This window comes from Nicotiana attenuata, unplaced genomic scaffold, assembly GCF_001879085.1.
Source record: "Nicotiana attenuata strain UT unplaced genomic scaffold, NIATTr2, whole genome shotgun sequence".
Classification (NCBI taxonomy): Eukaryota; Viridiplantae; Streptophyta; class Magnoliopsida; order Solanales; family Solanaceae; genus Nicotiana; species Nicotiana attenuata.
The window spans coordinates 177,150-197,056 of NW_017670810.1; the positions used below are offsets into that span (position 1 = coordinate 177,150).

At 35.7% G+C, this 19,907-nt stretch overlaps 1 protein-coding gene and 1 long non-coding RNA gene across 3 annotated transcripts; both read right to left on the reverse strand.

Moving 5' to 3' along the window:
- Nucleotides 1-6,415: 6,415 nt before the first annotated feature.
- On the reverse strand, nt 6,416-7,943 carry LOC109243554. Its single transcript, XR_002070579.1, has 2 exons — nt 7,557-7,943; nt 6,416-6,721 (listed from the first exon to the last, which is right to left on the reverse strand). It is a non-coding gene; the product is annotated as an uncharacterized LOC109243554 (long non-coding RNA).
- A 2,767-nt stretch (nt 7,944-10,710) lies between these two features.
- Nucleotides 10,711-19,117, reverse strand: LOC109243556. Of its 2 annotated transcripts, none has more exons than XM_019410497.1 (6): nt 19,027-19,117; nt 16,675-18,343; nt 16,247-16,489; nt 15,526-15,606; nt 12,841-13,269; nt 10,711-10,986 (listed from the first exon to the last, which is right to left on the reverse strand). In XM_019410497.1, exons 2-6 carry the CDS (start codon nt 17,953-17,955, stop codon nt 10,930-10,932), a joined length of 2,091 nt encoding a protein of 696 aa, XP_019266042.1. In that variant the 5' UTR covers nt 17,956-18,343; nt 19,027-19,117; the 3' UTR covers nt 10,711-10,929. The 2 variants fall into 2 exon arrangements, with proteins under 2 accessions (XP_019266042.1, XP_019266041.1); XM_019410496.1 differs by lacking the exon at nt 19,027-19,117 and adding an exon at nt 18,793-19,000.
- Nucleotides 19,118-19,907: the final 790 nt, after the last annotated feature.

The window sequence follows — 19,907 nt, forward strand, 5'->3', positions numbered from 1 at the left end:
GAGTGCTGGAATGTCATGACAAATAATACAAATAGGAACAAATGCATGAGTGCAATGCAATGCATATGACCGCTGCGACATGCAGCCCGAGCCATCCATATTTAACGTCGACGGCGCTCACTGGGGGTGTGTACGGACTCCGGAGGGGCTCCTACAGCCCAAGTGCAAATAATCAAGCCATCTCGTGGCACCAACCAGGCCCTCGGCCTCAAATCAATACAATACCGCTACGGCGCGCAACCCGAGCCATCCATATATCCAGAAATCACTATAACACTGCTGCGGCGCGCAGCCCGATCCATGATCAGTCTAGATATGCACATAAGCCACTTGGGCAATATCAAAATAATGGTTCTCAGCTCAAAACGTCAATAAAATATTGTTTGAATTTTCAAATCTTAGAAAAATGGCTGAGTTTGCAAAACAATATTAAAACCCTGGACCGAGATCAAATAATATGCAAAGTAATGCGAAAACAGTGATATCAATCCCTGAAGGATTCACATAGTTGGCACGAAGCCCAAACATGGCAATCAACCCAAATTATGATGATAACAAGTAGTTTCATTAATTTCATCAATCGGGACGGACCAAGTCATAATCCCCAACGATGCTCTACCCCACGCTCGCTATCCGGCGTGCAAGTCATCTCAATACAGCACTGTGATGTGCAAATCCGGGGTTTCAAACCCTCAGACTATCATTTACAATCATTACTCACCTCGAACCGGTAAAATCTCTAGCTCGCGCCGCCTTTGCCCCTCAAATCGGCCTCCACGCGCGTCGAATCTATCCAAAATCAGAGCGAATACATCACAATATGCTAAGGGAACAATACCCAATCGAAAACAATCGAAAACAATCAAAAAATAGCAAAATCTCGAAACTAGCAAAACCCGAGCCCCGGGCCCACTTCTCGAAAAATTATAAAATTCACATCAATGGATTCCTCATCTCGCCACGAGTTCATACATACCAAGAACTCTCAAATCCGACCTCAAATGGCCCTTCAAATTCCAATTTAAAAATCCCAAAACTCAAGCCCTAGTTCTTCCACTTTTGGCTTAATTCCATGAATTTCTAGGTGGATTTCACAATAAAAACGAGTTTTAAGTTCAAAAATCTTACCTCCAATCGATTCTCCTTGATTCCCTCTTCAATTTCCTTCAAAAAGCTCCCAAAAAGATCAACAATGGAGTAAATGAGCCCCAAAATCGCAGATAAAATGATATAAAACATTCTGCCCAGGCCACTGACTAACCCTATGCGATCGCAGCCCTTGCTATTGCGATCGCATAGCACAAATTTTCCAACCCTCAAAAATACCCTATGCGATCGCAATGCATCAACATCCAACACTGTGCGATCGCAACCAGCTATACGCGATCGCATTGAACAAATTCAACACCCCTTCAAATCCTTCTATGCGATCGCATGACTCCCTCTGCGATCGCATAGAACAAAAGTTCTCGGCAAATTTTCTGCTATCTTTTAAGGCATAAAGTGGTCCGATTGACCATCCGAAACTCACCCGAGGCCCTCGGGACCTCAACCAAACATGCCAACATATCCCATAACATCATTCAAACTTGTTCCAATCATCAAAACACCTCAGACAACATCAAATTACTCGAAACTCATCGAATTCAAGCCTAAGTTTCTCAAAACCTCCGAAATGCACTTTCGATCAAAAACCCGACCAAACGACGTCCGAATGACCTGAAATTTTGCACACACATCACAAATCACATAACGAAGCTACAGCAACTCTCGGAACTCCATTCCGACCCTCGGATCAGAATCCCGCCCATCAATCGGAATTCGCCAAAATACTAACTTCGCCAATTCAAGCCTAATTCTACACCGGACCTCCAAAATCAATTCCGATCACACTCCTAAGTCACAAATCATCCCTCGAAGCTAACCGAATCACCGGAAATTACATCCGAGCCCTCTAACTCAATAGTCAACATTCGGTTGACTTTTCCAACTTAAGCCTTCCTTAAAGAGACTAAGTGTCTCATTTCTTATCAAAACCAATCCAAATCAATTCTAACACACCACATACCGATAACGAAACATGAAGAAGCATAAAATGGGGGAAACGGAGCGGTAACACATGAGACGACGGGTCGGGTCGTCACAATGCCCCTCATGTTGTTGTTTTGCTTTAAGATAAGCTCCTATCAAGTTCTAACCATTTCATTAATGAATATTAATTTGTTTTCGGTGGATAAAAAGATTTTCCTTTTTTTGGAATTATTTTAACTTCTTAATTCCCTACTTGCTACAATCTCTTTCCTATAAGAACTTCACTCAGATGCCTAAATAGAAAAGATTAAATTATTCATTCATTCTCTCTAGTTCTATTTTTGTATTATTAAAAAGAAGAGAACAAAATCCATCTATGTTATTGGCATTATTTGGTAAGTAACAAACTTCAACAATGTTGCCCAAATAATATATATATATATATATATATATATATATAAGCAAGAAAGTTACCATATATAATTGCATTGTGGTTAAGCCAAATGGCAAGCTATTATAAAGCCTCTGGGCAATCTTAAAAAAAAAGTTTTTAACATTATAAAAACTTTTGAATTATAATAGAACCTACACAGAATATAATTCAACTATGCATTTAATGTTTGATTGACATATATTATAACAAAATTAACTCATTCATTGTTTAACAATTCCACGATTGAAAAATACTTCCATAACAATATATATGGCTTAAGAGAATACTATAATATGGAAACAAATATATTGAATACTCTAACCACTCTAAAAATAAGTTTTCCAGACTCATAAGTGGTGCAGTCCATCAATCAACACTAAAAGCATGCCAATCGCATGTAATCTAATGTTAAATGTAAATTAACATTTTGTACTAATTACTCTAATGTTTTGCCTATGTTAAAAAAGAAAAATACGAAAAGAAAAGAATCAATAAATTTATAGTAATGGTTAGTAATCTCAAAAATTAAAGTTAATAAAAAAATTAATCAATCAGTGAATATCTTTTAACTTTTTTATTTTTGGGCCAAGCATGCGATTTTGATCATACTAACTTTTTAATAGGCTAAAGAACTTGGTGAATGGGTCAATGGACATTGAATATCTAATGGAAGAACTAAGAGAGAAGCTGAAAAAATCTGCTAAAATTCTCCGGCGGGAGAAAAATGAATATGATGTGAAGCATTTTCTAATTTAATTAATCTGAATAAAGAGTAGAAACAACTATATAGTGATAAAATCGTATAAAAGAAAATGAAACTCAAATGGAAAAAGTACTCAAATAGGTATCTTGTATTGCTATCAAATGTATATCTAAATTATTCATGCTAAAATTTAAAAAGACCATGTCACCGAAGTCTTTGCAGGTGAAGCCAAACTAAAGTGATAAAATAATACTTACCATAAAAGAAGCTTGAGCAACTAAATAAAAGTTTAAATATGAAATTAACTAATATCTATTTTTAGAGTAATAAAAATAAATAAATAATAATCAAATGTATTATTTAATAACATTAAATAATGAAAGTATTTCAAAAATAAATTAAAATCTATATATGTATATATTTATATCTATTAGTATATTATTAAAAAGAAAATAATACCGAATGAAAATTGTTAAACTTCAAATATCAGAAACAAATATACAAATTAATTCATTCCATTTTCTAATGGTTGATACACTGCATGATAAAGCAATAATCTTCCTACAATTGATTTAATCTAATTTATATTTTTTAGAATTTAATTAATTTGTATAAATAATTAAAAAAATGCTACCAACGGTAAGCAAATCATATAAAGATTTACAGAAAATAAAACTCAAATTGGAGAAAAATGCCCATATAGGTAATTTCCATAATACCAAATGACACTCAAAACCTGTCAAAATAAGTTGGAAATATAGGAGATAGAAAATTTACAAGTTTAATGCACATAATATAAAAATTATAAGTACTTAAAATAGAGAGATTGATAATAGGTGAATTTGACTATAATCACACCTTAAATAATCACCTTCTTGTGTAGTTTTAATGCTAAAAGTGATAACAAAATGCTCTTATTAGTGCTTTTCATGATTTGTAGGTAATATATGTATAAAGACGGCTAAGGAGCAGTTTTGGAGTCAAAAGTGATGAAAAAGAGGCCAACTGTGAAATTTCCTAAGTGACCCGTGCAAAAACAGGCCGAAGATTCAGAGAACTGGATCCACCGCGGTTCCACCGCGACCGCGGTAGAACCGCGGTGGGAAGCAGCTGCAGAAGTTCAGAGATTCCGCGAGGGTGTTTGGCCGCGGTTCTACCGCGACCGCGGCAAAACCGCGGCAGACGCAGAAACTTCTGGGACCAAAGCGTCAATTACGGGATTTTTAGACCTAAACCCTATTTAAAACATTAGACTTCGCCCAAGAGAGGCATGTATTGATTTTTTAGGTTTCTTAGCAAGGAAAAAGATTGTGAGAAAATACTCTAAACATCTTTCTTCTTTTCTTTTGATTTTATGATGAATTCAAGCTTAGTTTATTTTTCCATAGCCATGAGTAGCTAAATTCCTTGTCTAAGGCTTTGATGGACCCTATTGGGTGATGAACTTCTTGTTTATGTGAATACAAATTGCTAGTTTAATCTTTATTTGTTCAACTTCGTGTCCGTTGTAGTTAATTGACAGGATCCTCAATTAGCTGTGCCTATTTAGTGTGCATAACTTGGAAAAGAGTGCATATTTAGGGTATTGTTGAACAACACCATTCCTAGATTATTAGAGGAATCTATAATTGCGGGTTTAAAGGCGGGATTAGGGATAACGAAGCCTTGGGTGTAATCTAAGTGAATCGTGCTAAATAAAGTAAGCTAGTGTATCTCGGGAGAGTGCAATAGTAGATTACTGTGATTACTCGGGAGAGAATTGCGGTAAGATTAGCGTTCATGATTGATAGAGATGTGTGGGTAAATTTGTATGAGCATAAACAGAAGGGATTCCATCAATAGGGCAAATCATTGCCTTAGCTTTTTCCCATAATTGTTTACAACCTTATTAATTTAGTTACAGCCATTTAGTTACTTGCAAGCTAGTTGTTAAAGAACACTCAACTGGGAATTTGAATATTTGAGAAGCTGGTTCTGAAGACTTGGTGGGTCCGAAGATAGCGGTTGATAGGTTAACTCTCTGTGGATTCGACCCTGGGCGTAATATTCGGGTTATATTTGCAACGTCTATAGAGTCCTTTTTATAAGGCATAGTTGGGCGTGATCAGATAGATTAAAAGAACTAACAAATCTAGAAGATTAAATGGAACTTGGCAGCTACATAGCCTCAAGTGGACTCCATGTAGTTCAATCAGCGAGTTGGCCTCTAAATAAACCTGGATATTAAACAAAGATTACATACACACATGAACCTCAATCATGATGTGGTTAGTAATACCGGTTCCTTCTCTGGGACAACAAAGAGTAAGTTTAATATTATATATTTAGTTACATCTATAATTAAGTTCTGACGCCATTCGTGACGCTTATTTGATGAAAGATGTTTTGAGAAATGGCTTCTTAATTCTAATCCCTTGCAACAAAGAGAACAAAGAGAAAGTATACAAGTGAAGTGAAGAGTGGAATATTACTTTAGTGAAGGGCAACAGGACAAAAGCACGGCACGCAACGAGGCTAATGTTGTGGGCGATGGATATTGCAACACGTGGAAATAAGAATATCTCAAGAAAAGGGAAATAACAGAACGACATGTGGCAGTAGGAGAAGCCATTTGTGAGTCAGGTTCCTGAATGTTTGGGACAAGTAAAGATAAGAGAGTAGATAGAGCCGTCCAAGCACCAACAAAGTTGACAAACTCAACACTTGCTACTCTCCCATTAAGTGTAATCTACCAAATTAAATGTACTGAAAATACTTGCTCACACCACTTTTTTACCACAATAAAGCAATCCGATCATAAAAGTCACAATAAAGTGATCAGAATACATAATATATTTGAATACGCTTTATGAGATAAAATAATAAGCCAAATGAGTATCTTGTAGTAGTAGTCATGGGCGGGATTAGGTGGGCGAAAGGGGATTAAATCCCCTTCGCACATAATATATATNCGACATTAAATAAATGTCGTATTAGGTCACATAAATGTCACATAATCAATTACCGACGTTTATTTTACATTTATGCCAAATGTCGGAAATTTTCCGACATTTAAGTAAATGTCAGTAAATGCTTAGTGACTTTTATCTACTGACTTTTAATCAAATGTCACCTATTTGAGTTCATAACCATATAATTTGTGACATATAAAAAAGTCAGAAAATTATTTGTAAATTAAAAAAAATATAGACGCACGGTTAAAATTAAAAACAAGACATTTATTATATTTGCCTTTTAGATACAATATAGAGAAGAAGAAAAAAAAACAATTATATTTATTTGCTCTTCGCAATACCGCAAACATTCACATTCATGTCAAAAGTTTCAAGTGACATACACCACAGATAATTTAAATAAATTAAACAATAGTCCAGTACAATATATACATAATTGTAACTTTTCTCTTTGTTAACATCTCCAAAATAGCCTATACAATTTGAAGCTTTAGTATCCGTGTTCTTTGACGAAGAAGCTTTGGTATCAGTATATCACCACGCCAAGTATTCACCCACACTATAGTAGCTCACATCCTTCAAAAGTGTTGTCTCCAATAACTGAAAAGAAAAGAATTATACTAAACTAGTTAGGGAACGAACAAAAAAAACAATATTAAAAAAGTAAGAAAAGCATTAATAGAGGGACAATGGCCTTGTTGCCTTTGCTACATAATTTTAAACAAGATAATGCACCAAACTATTTGTTTAGTATAGATTGTGACACATGATAAACCAACAGAGGCAACGCAAGTAAACACCAGTATAACAAGTATAGTGTTTATTACCACACAGAAGGGTGCAGAGCAAAGTAAATGATCAAGCTGAAACAATATACTACATAACAATTTCAAAGGGATAACCCAACAACCTGATGGGATAGATTAAAAGAACTAACAAATCTAGAAGATTAAATGGAACTTGGCAGCTACATAGCCTCAAGTGGACTCCATGTAGTTCAATCAGCGAGTTGGCCTCTAAATAAACCTGGATATTAAACAAAGATTACATACACACATGAACCTCTAATGGATTCTTTATCAAATCAATTTGATAACTTATCCAGAACTCCAAAGCATTCTCTCAAACAGTTGGAAGGCAATATACTACTATACAGTTCAAAAGGTAAATTTCGTATCAATTAAAATGCACAATATAATTAGGTGCTCTAATTCAATTATAGAAGGGTAATACACTGACATGCGGCGATATTTCATCTATCGGATGCGGCACACATCTATGAAATACGATACATCAACTATCCAGAGTTCATTCACATCCAAAGTGAATGAATCACAAACCCATCTTTTAATTAATATGAACAACCCAGAATTTCAAATTAAAAGAAGAAAAATTAATTGAAGATTCCTCAAAGTCTCAATAAAAAACCTCGCACCGATTACATTGACTTGAACTCTGGCTTCTCCTTCTGGCAAGGTCACTAGACTACGAACTTCGAATGTCTTGAAGGTGAAGAAGACATTGACTGCATATTCGATTTCAGTTCGATTTGAATTTGTTCACAGAGGTTTGGAAGGGGTCTCCTAATGAGGCGAGAGAAGAGCACGGAGGTGGAGGTTGCCATCACCTATGATTCTGTAAAATATGACATAAATAGCATGGCACCTTTCGAGCAAGATGAACAGAGAATGATGGATGTTGTCTCGAAGAATTTAGGGTTTCAAAGGGGGAGGGTTCTGAAAGGGGGCTGGAGATAGGCAAAATAAAAAGAAAGGAATAAGCGATTTAAATACAACTGCGTAGAAAATTTCCCACTGTTTGCTGCAAATGTCGATAAACATAGTAAAAAATACATCATTTGAATCAAATGTCATAATATTTAATGACTTTTCATGCTAAATGATGTTCATTTAACCACATATTGGTTTAAATGTCAGAAAAGTAACTGTTTAATGACATTTGTTATAAATGTCGTCAATTAAATGTGGTTGTAGCCTATATTTCTTGTAGTGCCATTAGCATTCACTTTTGTAATTTAACGTAATAATGTTGGTGATCTTAATTACATGAAGTATCTAGATCTTTAACTAGCTTATAATTTTTTAAAGTTGGATGCGAAGATGCCTCTTTGAATATAAATACCGATTGAAGATACAGATCATGAAGTTGAGGAAGTTTCAACAATATTATAATACTATGAGCTTTGGCTGCAATCATGGGCGAAGCTACATGTTATAAAGGGTGGTCAGCTGATACCTTTCGTTGGAAAATTACGCTATGTATATAGGTAAAATATTAGATTTTAGAGGTATATAACATATATTGAACACTCATTTTCGGAGAATTTTTTTTACTTCTTTCAAGTTTGAACACCCTTGAGTAAATTCCTAACTTCGCTACTGGCTGCAATATAAGCTTTGGCAAAACATTAATGTACGTTAAAAAATTAAACACGTCGAAGTATAAACTTAATTAATTAATTAATTAATTAACTAGAGTAGTTAACAGCTGTTTCATTTGGTGGAACTCTAGATGTGTCAAAATATAATGCAGAAGTGATCATACCAGAATTTTGCATATTTTTGTAGGTTTGGCTAAATCGTGAGGCCCCGCTTAATTGGCATTTTTGGAGCCAGCAATTAGGAAAGATTATATTACTGCTTTAAATCCTATTGTTTTCGGCTCTTCTTTCTTGTATACTTTTGCATTTTTGGTGCCAGTCAATTAGAAAAACGTTATATTATTATTAGTACTTTAAATCTTACTGTTTTCGGCTATTAATATAAGGGGCTCTCCTAATTTTAAGTTCTTGTAACGATCTTAATATTAGATGTTAGCTCTTCTTTATATATATATATATATATATATATATATATATATATATATATATATATATATATATATATATATATATATATATTCTTTATGTCAATTGAGGTCATTGTCTAAGAATCGGTGGGGTGTATTATCTTAAAAAGCTTTGTTAGGAATGTGTTGGGTCATGTGAAAGAATTAGAGAAGTATTCTCGTCAAGTAATTAAGAATTCATTATTGTTTTCTTGATAGTGCCTTCATCCTATTGTGTAGTTCTGAAAGTGTCATTATTTAGAAAATCAGATTCTTTATTTTGAATTTTCAAATATGATTTCAGCTCCAGTTGGGGCCTGAACTATCACCACGAGGTTCCACATTACGTGGTAAAATGCTTAAAATATCATGAGCATAAATATGGTTCTTGTAAGTAAGGGAAAGGTAAAAAAGACAATTGCAGTGTATTTTAAACAAAAAAAAGCCTATTTTTACAAAAGTTTATAAAATCGGGACAATTCTTAAATAGTAGGCACGTGCACCATGCGGGGACAACCCGCACAAATTCTTAGAACGAACACTGAACTTTTTCGTAAAATTTACATGGTGCGCTATATTAGGTCGCCACCTTTTAATTTATACTCATTTTATTTTTCCGTTTGCATCCGTACTCATTATTTAGTTAAAAGTATTTTAAAAGGCGATTTTACCCTTCTTTAATAAGGGACTATTGACAAACTGCCGGACAAAAACTTAAACATGTTTAGGCTGAAGTTTTAGCAAATGAACTAAAAAACTTCAGCTTGTTTAGACTGAAGTTTCGGATCTTAGGACAATTGTAGACTACGTTACAAAACTTCAGCATGTTTTGGTATGAAGTTTTCAAATGAACTAAATAACTTCCGCATGCATTAGCAAAAACTCATTAGAAAATTACATACTGCAAGACAAAAACTTAAGCATGTTTAGCCTAAAGTTTTAGCAAATGATCTAAAAAACTTAAAGCATGTTTAGTCTGAAGTTTTAGCAAATGAACTAAAAAACTTAAGCATGTTTAGTCTGAAGTTTTAGCAAATGAACCAAAAAACTTAAGCATGTTTAGTCTGAAGTTTTAGCAAATGAACCAAAAAACTTAAGCATGTTTAGTCTGAAGTTTTAGCAAATGAACTAAATAACTTCAGCATATTTAGACTGAAATTTCGGATAAAACTCATGACAAAACTGTAGACTGCAGGATAAATAACTTCAACATACATTAGTATGAAATTTTAGTCTCAACGTGAAACAACTTCATGCAAATGTGATTCTTAAGATAATCTTTATAAGTTTCTAATTTTTTGATAAAGTTGCTGAGAGGAGAGGAGGAAATCTTTTTTCCAGAATGAGGTTGCAGATCACGCGATTAATGCATAATGCAGGTTTTATATCTTTTGTCAGGGGTGTAATTGTCATATTTTTACGGATTTTTTGTCAATCAGCTACCAAATCAATAATTTTTAAAAATATGGTACAGGTTAAAAAGTGGCACAAATATAGGGTACGACGGCAAATCCCGTCTTTTTCGTTATCTCGCCTCATTTTGACCCAGCCCATATGGCACTCCAGTCGGACCAACAGTCGCAAGTGGATTAACATCACTACTTCAGAATAGTGAAAAGGAAAACAACAACAAAACCAATAGAGTCCCAGAAGTAGGGTCTGGGAAGGTAGTGTGTACTCAGACCTTACCCCTACCATAAGTAGGTAGAGAGAGAGAGGGTGTTTCTGATAGAGAAAAGGGAGAAAAAAACAAAAATTTGTTTTCCATTATTTTTTTCCATTGATGGTAGAAAGTTCTTATGTACAATTCTGTACAGGTCAATGATAGAACTATTTATTCAAAAGAATTTACAGGTGAAATGGGGGTTTAGGCCCCCCCATCTGCTAGATAACTGGGAATAATAATCATGTACATTATGTACAAAGGAAACAAGTTGGTGAGGGATCAATAAGTCACCATGTCAGTCGCTGATGTCAAAATACTTGGGATCTCTTGGATAATGATGTTCCACATGCAACTGCAATTTTAAAAACATGGTTTGTAATTAGTGCCATTGAACTAACTGGGTTTCTCTGATATTACAATTGAAGGCAGGCAGCCCTCTACAGTGCCAAACAATATGTAGTTCTGCATCCAAAGGACAATATACTCTTCCACAGAAGAATGAAGACAATAACCAAAGCGAGTTCTATGTCAGAAAACAAGCACAAAACCAGAGTCAAGCAATAATGAATATGCATGCATTTACGAATGATGAACGCAATTATTGAATTATGGGAATCTCATACTATTATATTTGAAGTCAAGCAAATGCTAAAATTTTCTGGTTCACATATTAATGACCAAGAGCATGCCACTCCACACAGGCATAAGATTAGCTTCATTTGGTTCCGATGGAGAAAACACAGTTCTCCATCTTGGGAGAAAGTAAGCAGAGGTTGGATGGTTGGCACTTGGCAGAAGGCGATTCTTGCTGTAGTTGCAATAAACGTAGAAGATGGCAATCAAATGACAATGGCACTGTCATGGTTCTTAGTCTGAATGTGAAATGTTGTTCTTTTCTTTCTTTGTAGAGACTCAAGTTTCCTTAATGTTCCTGATGACTGCCAATTTCTAACAGGATGACTAAACAGACTGTACAAGAGCTAATAAAATACAATATAGCTCATGGCTGACATGGACTGGACTACGAGCAAAGGAGAATAAAGTGAGTTGATTCAGATACATAGAGAGAGCCGTGCCAGCAAAGAGATATGAAGCCAGATAATCATGGACATTAGGATAAGATGTGGCATGTCAAACAGTAATACCGCTTCATGAACTGTTAGATGAAAGACACATTTATTTAACTATTTAAGGTTTGCAACACACAAAATTTAGTGCGACCATTTATTTTTCTTGGGCCAAGTACGAAAATATATATTATGCAAAATGTTGGTAATTCTCGACCAAAAACATCTATCCGCTGACCCACTATGTTGAATTTTGTGACCACCTCATCTGAAAACTAAAACTGTTTGAGAAAGAACAATCAGGGCCGGCGGACCCACATAAAGCCAGGTGATTTTCGAACACCCATGTGAGACAATTTCTTGTTACCGTTGATCCTTTCTTTCTCTTTACATCCCACCCTGACTTCCTCTCGCCCACGACACAACTTATGAAATGTGGTTGCCTTAATCCTTCTCTTTACTTTCTTTTGCTCATCATCTAAACCCACTTGATCTCCTCTCCCCAAGGGACACAATCACTAAGTATGGTTTTTCTCCCTCTCATGGTGGAAGAGCAGCGACCGTTAAATCCTTGGGTCCCTCCTAGAGAACAAGGTTACTTACTAATTAGGTCTACAAAACGCCCCCTTACAACCAAACACATGGAAATACTTTTGCTACTGGATTGCAATGACACTAAAACCTAACAGCTCTGTCAAATAAAATACCACCTTGAATTGTGCGAACCATCTAATCTAAAGGTTTAAAGCCAAAGGTCCAAGTCTCATGCCACCTAGTAACAAAGAATACTTTCACAGGCTTCGCATAAGAAAACGAATCACCTGCTCGTTAAGGAACGTGTTGCAGACATTTGCAAACATAAAACTAATTAAATAAATGTGTCTCCTCTCCAACTAAACTAAGGAATTATATCCATGCACCAACAAGTCTGAATTAGTAATCACAACATGATTTTCTTCATATTAACAAATTTCAACCCATTTGCATGACATCCAGTCAACACACTGAGGCAACAGGGTAAACAGTGTGCACCTCAGAGGTCAATCTAGTCCAACATCACTGAACCTTTCTGTAATAATTGTAGATGCTTTAGTAGACAGTAGGATAGATAATGCATCGTAAAACCATGTTGGACATACCTTGCCTTCATCAGCATCTGAATGTCGTTGAGGGAAAACTACTCTCATATCGTTGTACAAATAGAATCGTCTTCCCCCTTCAACGTCCACAACATTTCTTACTGTCGGAGAGGACTGATCATCTTTGCACTGAAGACCTGATTTTGAGCTCTTCTTGGGATAGGGACACGAGAACCAGAGATGTAGAGCATAACGAAGAACACTAGAATTAGCAGTACTCTCATTCACCTTTGAAGTGTTATTAACAGGTTTGCTTCCAGGATGGCCTGCCTCGCCACTACCATGGGATTTGCTAGAATAAAGAATTGAACTGTTATGCAGCATAGAATCCTCAACACTAACTGAAGGTGGTCCGCTATCCATCTTCCTATCTAAACTCTTGTTTGCAGCTTTATCCAGAGACAAATTAATCTTTTGACGTAAAAATGTCTGCAATCACATAACTAGCGTTAGATCACCATTGTCAGATGTGGAATCACATAAATGCTAGTATGACTTTAATCTAATGCACCATGTATATCCTATCAAAATCAAAGTAATCACTAAAATATCATATACAAAATTGTGTTAGCTGGGCATAATTGCACCTATCTTCCAGTTACACATTTACATGCAGAGATCATCCAATACCAATACTAGAAAAATAAATATTCAATTCCAGTGAACTGAAACCAGGATTGCCTGCAAAGATAGTTCACCGCTCCGAATCATTAAGACCAGTGAAGGAATCAACAGGCAACAATTGGGTTGCAGATAAACAGTTGCATTGGCTAGTGAATCCCTGTTTCACTAGTTTGGCTGAAGAAAAATGCTTCATGCAGTGGAGTTCAAATAGTGATGAAAACAAAAAGTGTTCAAGGCTATGCAAAACTGCATAATATTTGGAGAAGCTATTTTGTTTCAACTTCCTGTTTCATGAGACCCTCTATGCTGAATCGAAGCCCAAGGAAAGCAAAGAGATGAAAGCTTAAAATAGTTGAAAGATATGAATAAGCTCATAAATTTAGGATTTTCAACCAATAACCACATGGCAAGAGTTTACCGAGAAGCTTGTCAAAAGATTTTCGGCTTGTTGCAACTTCAAACTTCATGATTCAGGGGAAACTCATATTCTTTCCTACTCCTCGCTCTTCAAAGAGCATGGATCCAACCATTGAATAAGCTTCAAAATAACAACCATCGACACACCAACAATCACAAACTAGTAGTAGTTTGCTGTATGAATCCTCCATATCCATCCTACTCTATTGGCTCCTTTCGTTTCAATGCTCAATAATTTGTATTTTAAGATAACTTAGAATACTATAATTAGAGACACTTTAAATCTCACGCTTATCCCTACATTGACATACAAATCTGCCATAATAAAGCTCATGTCAAACACCAAACCTAATGTAAAGGTACCAATAACGACTAAACCTTAATCCAAACTAGTTGATATAGTCAATATGGACTCATTACTTCCCTTGTATTTATTCTCGCTAAGTTCGCGTGGATTTTGAGGGATCATAAAACTTTTGTAACAACTTTCCTCCATCTGCTTTTAGGTCTATCGAGTCGGCTTTAATACTGTCAATCATCGTAGTAGCGCACTTATAGACTGGTGCATTTGGAGTTTTACGTCGGATATGGCCAAGCTATCTAATCTCTCCTTTTACCCTCTATGTTACTATTTGCATCCATTAATGCAATCAGTCATAAAAACTAGCATGCCAATGCATTCAACCTTAACATTTGCTTTTCTATATGTTTGGCTTTTAAGGCCTAGCTTTCACTGCGACATAACATTAGTTCTGCACTCAATTTAAAGCTCATGAACAGATTACTTATCTAGCATACGCAGATGCTTCATGGATTTACTGCCTCTTAAGCCATTTTCCAGTCGCAACATTGAACAAATAAACTGATGACCATGCTAGATATTTTCAAATAAGGAGATTAAATATGGCTCATACACAATGTTGGTTGCAAGTCAGCCATAGCATGATATCAACTGAAACCCCCACCAAAATAAAAGATTTACGCAGAGTTATTATTCAATAACATGTCATTAATAAATTTGACTTTGCAAAACCTAAGTGATGGCAAAATAAGGTTGCAATAGTTGGCTTGAGCTCAGAGAAGTTGAACTTTGCGCGCATTTACAACTTTTTGTAATTTGTCTATGGTGTCTAGTTAGATATAATCAACAAGACATTAAAAGCTTCAAGTGAAGCTCCACTCTATTCCATTTATATGACACTCTTTTCACTTTTGAAAGTTTCAAAATGTTTAATGCAATTTCACTACTAATACTATAAATTCTACAACTTTCAAGCATTAACATTCACTTAACCATTCAGCTTTTCAACTTGATGTGATGCTTTCTCCATTAAATAAACTATTCAACCACTACTTTAATAATTTCTTTATTACCACTGATATAATAAGTCAGATTAAATTTTAAGCTATCCAATCAAACACCATCATAAAAAGGAATAGAGAGAGTGTTACAAACAAACTGCATGCTGAGCATATAGAGAATATTTCAAGTGAATAGATGAGGAAATGCAGCTTGTTGCATCATTATGATATACAATAAAAGCTCTCCAAATTATGCCAAAGTTACATGCCTTTCTCCACCTAGAGTTCACCTTAAAATAGAAACAAACCCCACCTCAAAGTGGTAATACAGCTTGAACCTACCTTAGTACCAGCTGGCATGTCACTCAAATCATAGCTACAAAAGAATGTGTGGATAGGTGTCCTCTCTGGATTGCTGAGGACCTGCCAATAGCAATCAAAAGTTTGTATTATACATATTGAATTCAGCAAAGATAAAGAACATTTATGTTCAAACCAGAAGCAAAAATTACCAAAAAATGTACTCCCTCCGTTTCAATTGATGTAAACCTATTTGACTGAGCACGGAGTTGAAAGAAAAAAAAGAAGACCTTTGAACTTGTGTGGTATAAAATGAGGCACATATATTTTGTGTGGCTATAAATTATTGCATAAAGGTAAAATGTTTCCAAATATGGAAAAGGGTCATTCTTTTTGGCACGGACTAAAAAGGAAATAGGTTCGCATAAATTGAAACCGAGGGAGTATATATCCTATAACTAGATGTCACAAAGAGCTGTAGCATTCAGAAAGAACGGAAATTTCTACTTTGTTTTTATAAAGGCGGTGTCTGAACCAACTTGTGCACAGAAGAAGGAACACTAAATTCTTCAATATCAAACAATTTTTTCTTCAACATCAAATTAGCAAATGCAACTGATAGAGTGCTTAGAATTTCAAGGATGGGTTCCTTTTTCCCCAGAGCAGAGATATGTTTCAGAGCTATCTCTTTCACAAGGAAATTACACTCAAGATAAGGCAGTTCCACATGCACATGCAAGATGAAAGGATAGGAGCAGAATACCAGTTGTATGCGCCCTTTCATCGGTATACGTACGCGGCCCTTGTTTGTTTGCGAACCATTAGTGCTAGAGTTCCTGATTCGTGAGCCTTTACCGTCACTACCTGGTCTTCCAAGATCTATTGATGAGTAGTACAGCAAGAAGTTATCGCCATCTACACTAGTTACTGCAAATGGAAGCTTCTGAGGATGTGGTGAGAAATTTCCTCCAGTGATACTAAGGACAGCAAGAAAACCATCAATTCTCTGCACAAGTATATTACAATTTGTCAACAAAAGCAATTCGGCGAACCATTTACAAGATCATGGCATGAATGCTTAAAGAAAGAGATCAAGGAAGACTAATGCTCAAAAGGAAGGCCAAGGATAAAATGGATGGCATCTGAAAGAATACTAATAGCATCATTCTAGATAAAGGCAGTAAGATCCACCTGGCTAACTACACTGGATGCCAAACGACCAGATAAGAGTGACTCCTCGAATGAACCAACTAAGGACCTTTTTACAGACAGTCCACTAAGACTTCTACCAAATCTTGCACATTGATTTGTCGGAGCTGAGTTTTGTGACTTGGACCGCCTCATGGCACTTATACTTTCAGGCGTGACACGTTCAAAGTTCATCTCAAAAACTTCAACATCTCGGAAAAGTTCACTTCCCGTTCTGCAATCCTCTTCTTTCCGAGGAGATAGAACATCTGAAAGACTTCGATCAAATGAGTGCTCCACATCCTTCAAAGTTAAGTAGTTATCGTAATGATCCTCCCAAGGATTCCTTAACCTTTCAGAACGTCTCACCCTCATATGAGATTTTGGCCCAAGAGGAGAAAGAGACAGTGGTGGCGAGAATGTAAATTCTCCGGGTATGTGCATTGCCCCATCTTTCAACTGTGTTTTTATCATATCTGCACAAAAATCTAACCCAGGGGACGGAGGAGTAAAAGGAATCTCAGATTCAGGCCCCTCGTCATTGAACAAAGGGCCATCTGTGACAAAAGGGGAGACTCCTCCATAGGCTTCATTTGGTGAACAATTCCCCGTAGCAAAAGATGGCATGAACCAATTTCTATTACTAAAGTTGTTTGTGTTGCCTATATGAGCCTTCTTATGTTCTTGTGAGGGAGCACCATATTTATCAAGCGTGAAGTTGGAATTACTCCTAAAAACAGTACTACCACCAATATCCAGAGATTCACCTGGAAATTTATCAGGAAGAACCATGCCATTCAAAGGTGACAACAAGCGTTTCCTAACTAATGAACTTGTAGTCTCAGTCATTTTGTCAATGTCCCGAACCACAGTAGATGAGTGAACGCCATCAGATGGATTTGTTTCGAATAAATTAGCAGCGCTTTTCATCGCAATTTTTGATTCAAACCCGACAATCCTTGACGCAGGACTCTGGGTAGTAGTCCTTGCACCATTATGGGTTAAGAAGCCATGCTTTTCTGCAGAGTCAATCCTCAATTTATGCATGTTTGTCATACCATCTTTATGAATACTAAGAACATCAGCATCCCTCGAAACACCCCTAGACGAGGCGAATGCAAAATCTGCTGCTGATGTGCGATTGCTAAGGCAACTTATGTGCATTCCACTCATATCACAGCTGCTCATATTGCCAGCAAATCTAGCAGGAGTTTGAACAAATGTGCTCAATGATGTGGCCACTTCCTCAGCAACACTGCTGGAGGGCACTTGAGGCAACCCCATCTCTAACTTAAAATTTGTTACTTCCCACAAACTTCTTGTCGAAATCTCAAATATCTAATCTACTACACTACCTAAATTCTATCTCCTGTCTTACAGCAATTCAATATCTAATAATCTCAGCCCCATGAAATTGCCAACAGTTCCATCTCCTACCAATGGAACAAACCTAAATGCAGCACAACTAGGTAAAAGCTACAACATTATCTATCATCACACACTCGATAACAACTACCTATCTATCAACGGAATCCCCAGAAATGTTTCATCGAACAATCCAGCATCTACATTCGACCTGAATAGTAAGTAAGAACAATAAGCACAGGCTTCAAACCACTGTAATATACTAGACTTGCAACCCATGATTCGTTCCACAAGATCAAACCAAATCCTGAAAAAGGAAATGTAGAAACATTAGTCCTGTCTCCTGGTCAAACTAATCATCTGCATAAAGAAAATGCAGAAAACATATTCGCCATTTAACATACATTGCTATGATCACCTAAAAACTCCGTAGGATTTATCTAATGAAAGTTTCAATTAATCCGATCTAAAATGATACTGATCGTAGAGACATAGCTAGGAGCAGATTATATGAGCTAAAAAAGTAGCGATCAATTGCAATTTTCTCCTTTATTTCCTCTAAAATCCTATTAAAAAAAAAAACTCGAAAAGTATCTTCAACATTCAAGTTCTAGTTAACAATACGATCATCTTCAGTCATCAAGTCCTCCATCAATCATCATCAGAAAACAAAATTAACAATTTTAAGTGATTAATTACAAATAAGTAAAGGGGAAAAAAGAGGAAAAAATTGAGAAAATTATTTTCAGAAAATACCCATTAAAACAAAAGGGAGGCAACAGAAATCATCTCAATGAAAACCAGAAGAAAAAGGAGAGAGGTTCTATATGTAGTATCGAAAGTTATATATATATATATATATATATTATCAGGAAAAAATTTGTAGAGGCGAATAGATAAGAGAAATGAAATTTCCCTTATTTATTTTTTTCCTGTGGTTATTGGCTTTTGTATTTGTTGTTATTGTTATACTCTCTCCTTCTTCTTTACCTTTTAACTGCGCCTCCTTCTCCCTTTCTCTCCTTTCTAAGCGTCCCCTTAACCATTTAATTTTATTTCTGTTTCTGCGGAAAAAAAAAAAAGATGGTGCCGGTGCAATGCACCTAACTCTCGGTACTCTATGCAGCATTTGGTGTACCTTGTTTGGTCAAATTGAGTAACGCTTACTGTTTAATAATGATGGTCGTCTTGGAAATTTTTGTAAGTTATATATATACCTTTGGTCTCTTTATATTTACCGCTAAATTAAATTTAAGATATTATTTTGATTTTTAGATCACTTGTATAAAATCTTTAAATAGTTATTGCTTCTTTTTCACTTTTTTTTGAGTGAAGGATCTTTCGGAAATAATTTCTCTGCCTTTGTTAGGTAGGAGTAAGGTTTGCGTGCACTTCACCTTGTTGTTATTATTGTAGTTATTACTACTAAAAGTTTATCTTACGTATTTCTTTCATTTTCGCTTTATCATATTATTGTTACCGGAGGAAAAGAAGCAGAGATAAAGCAACAAGTTACTAGGGTTGTGCATGGATCGGATCGGATTTAGCACATTTCAGATTCGGATTTCGGATTCTACAAAATGCAATCTGAATCCGATTCGAATTAATATCGAATCGAATCGGACCGGATCGGATTTTAAAGTTTGGATTGGATCAATATTTTGGATTTCGGATCGGATTATTATGCCTCAAAGTTGCAAACTCATACGTATATTTTCTTTGTAAAAGAGGTAATACAACAAGAAAAATTCATGTTTCTGCAATTATGAGAGTACTATGGTGCAAAAATAGCTAAATCCAGCAATTGTAAAGTTAATAACTTGGAGGAAGATGTAAAGGAAGTATTGAGTATCCGAAATTAAAGTTTAGTA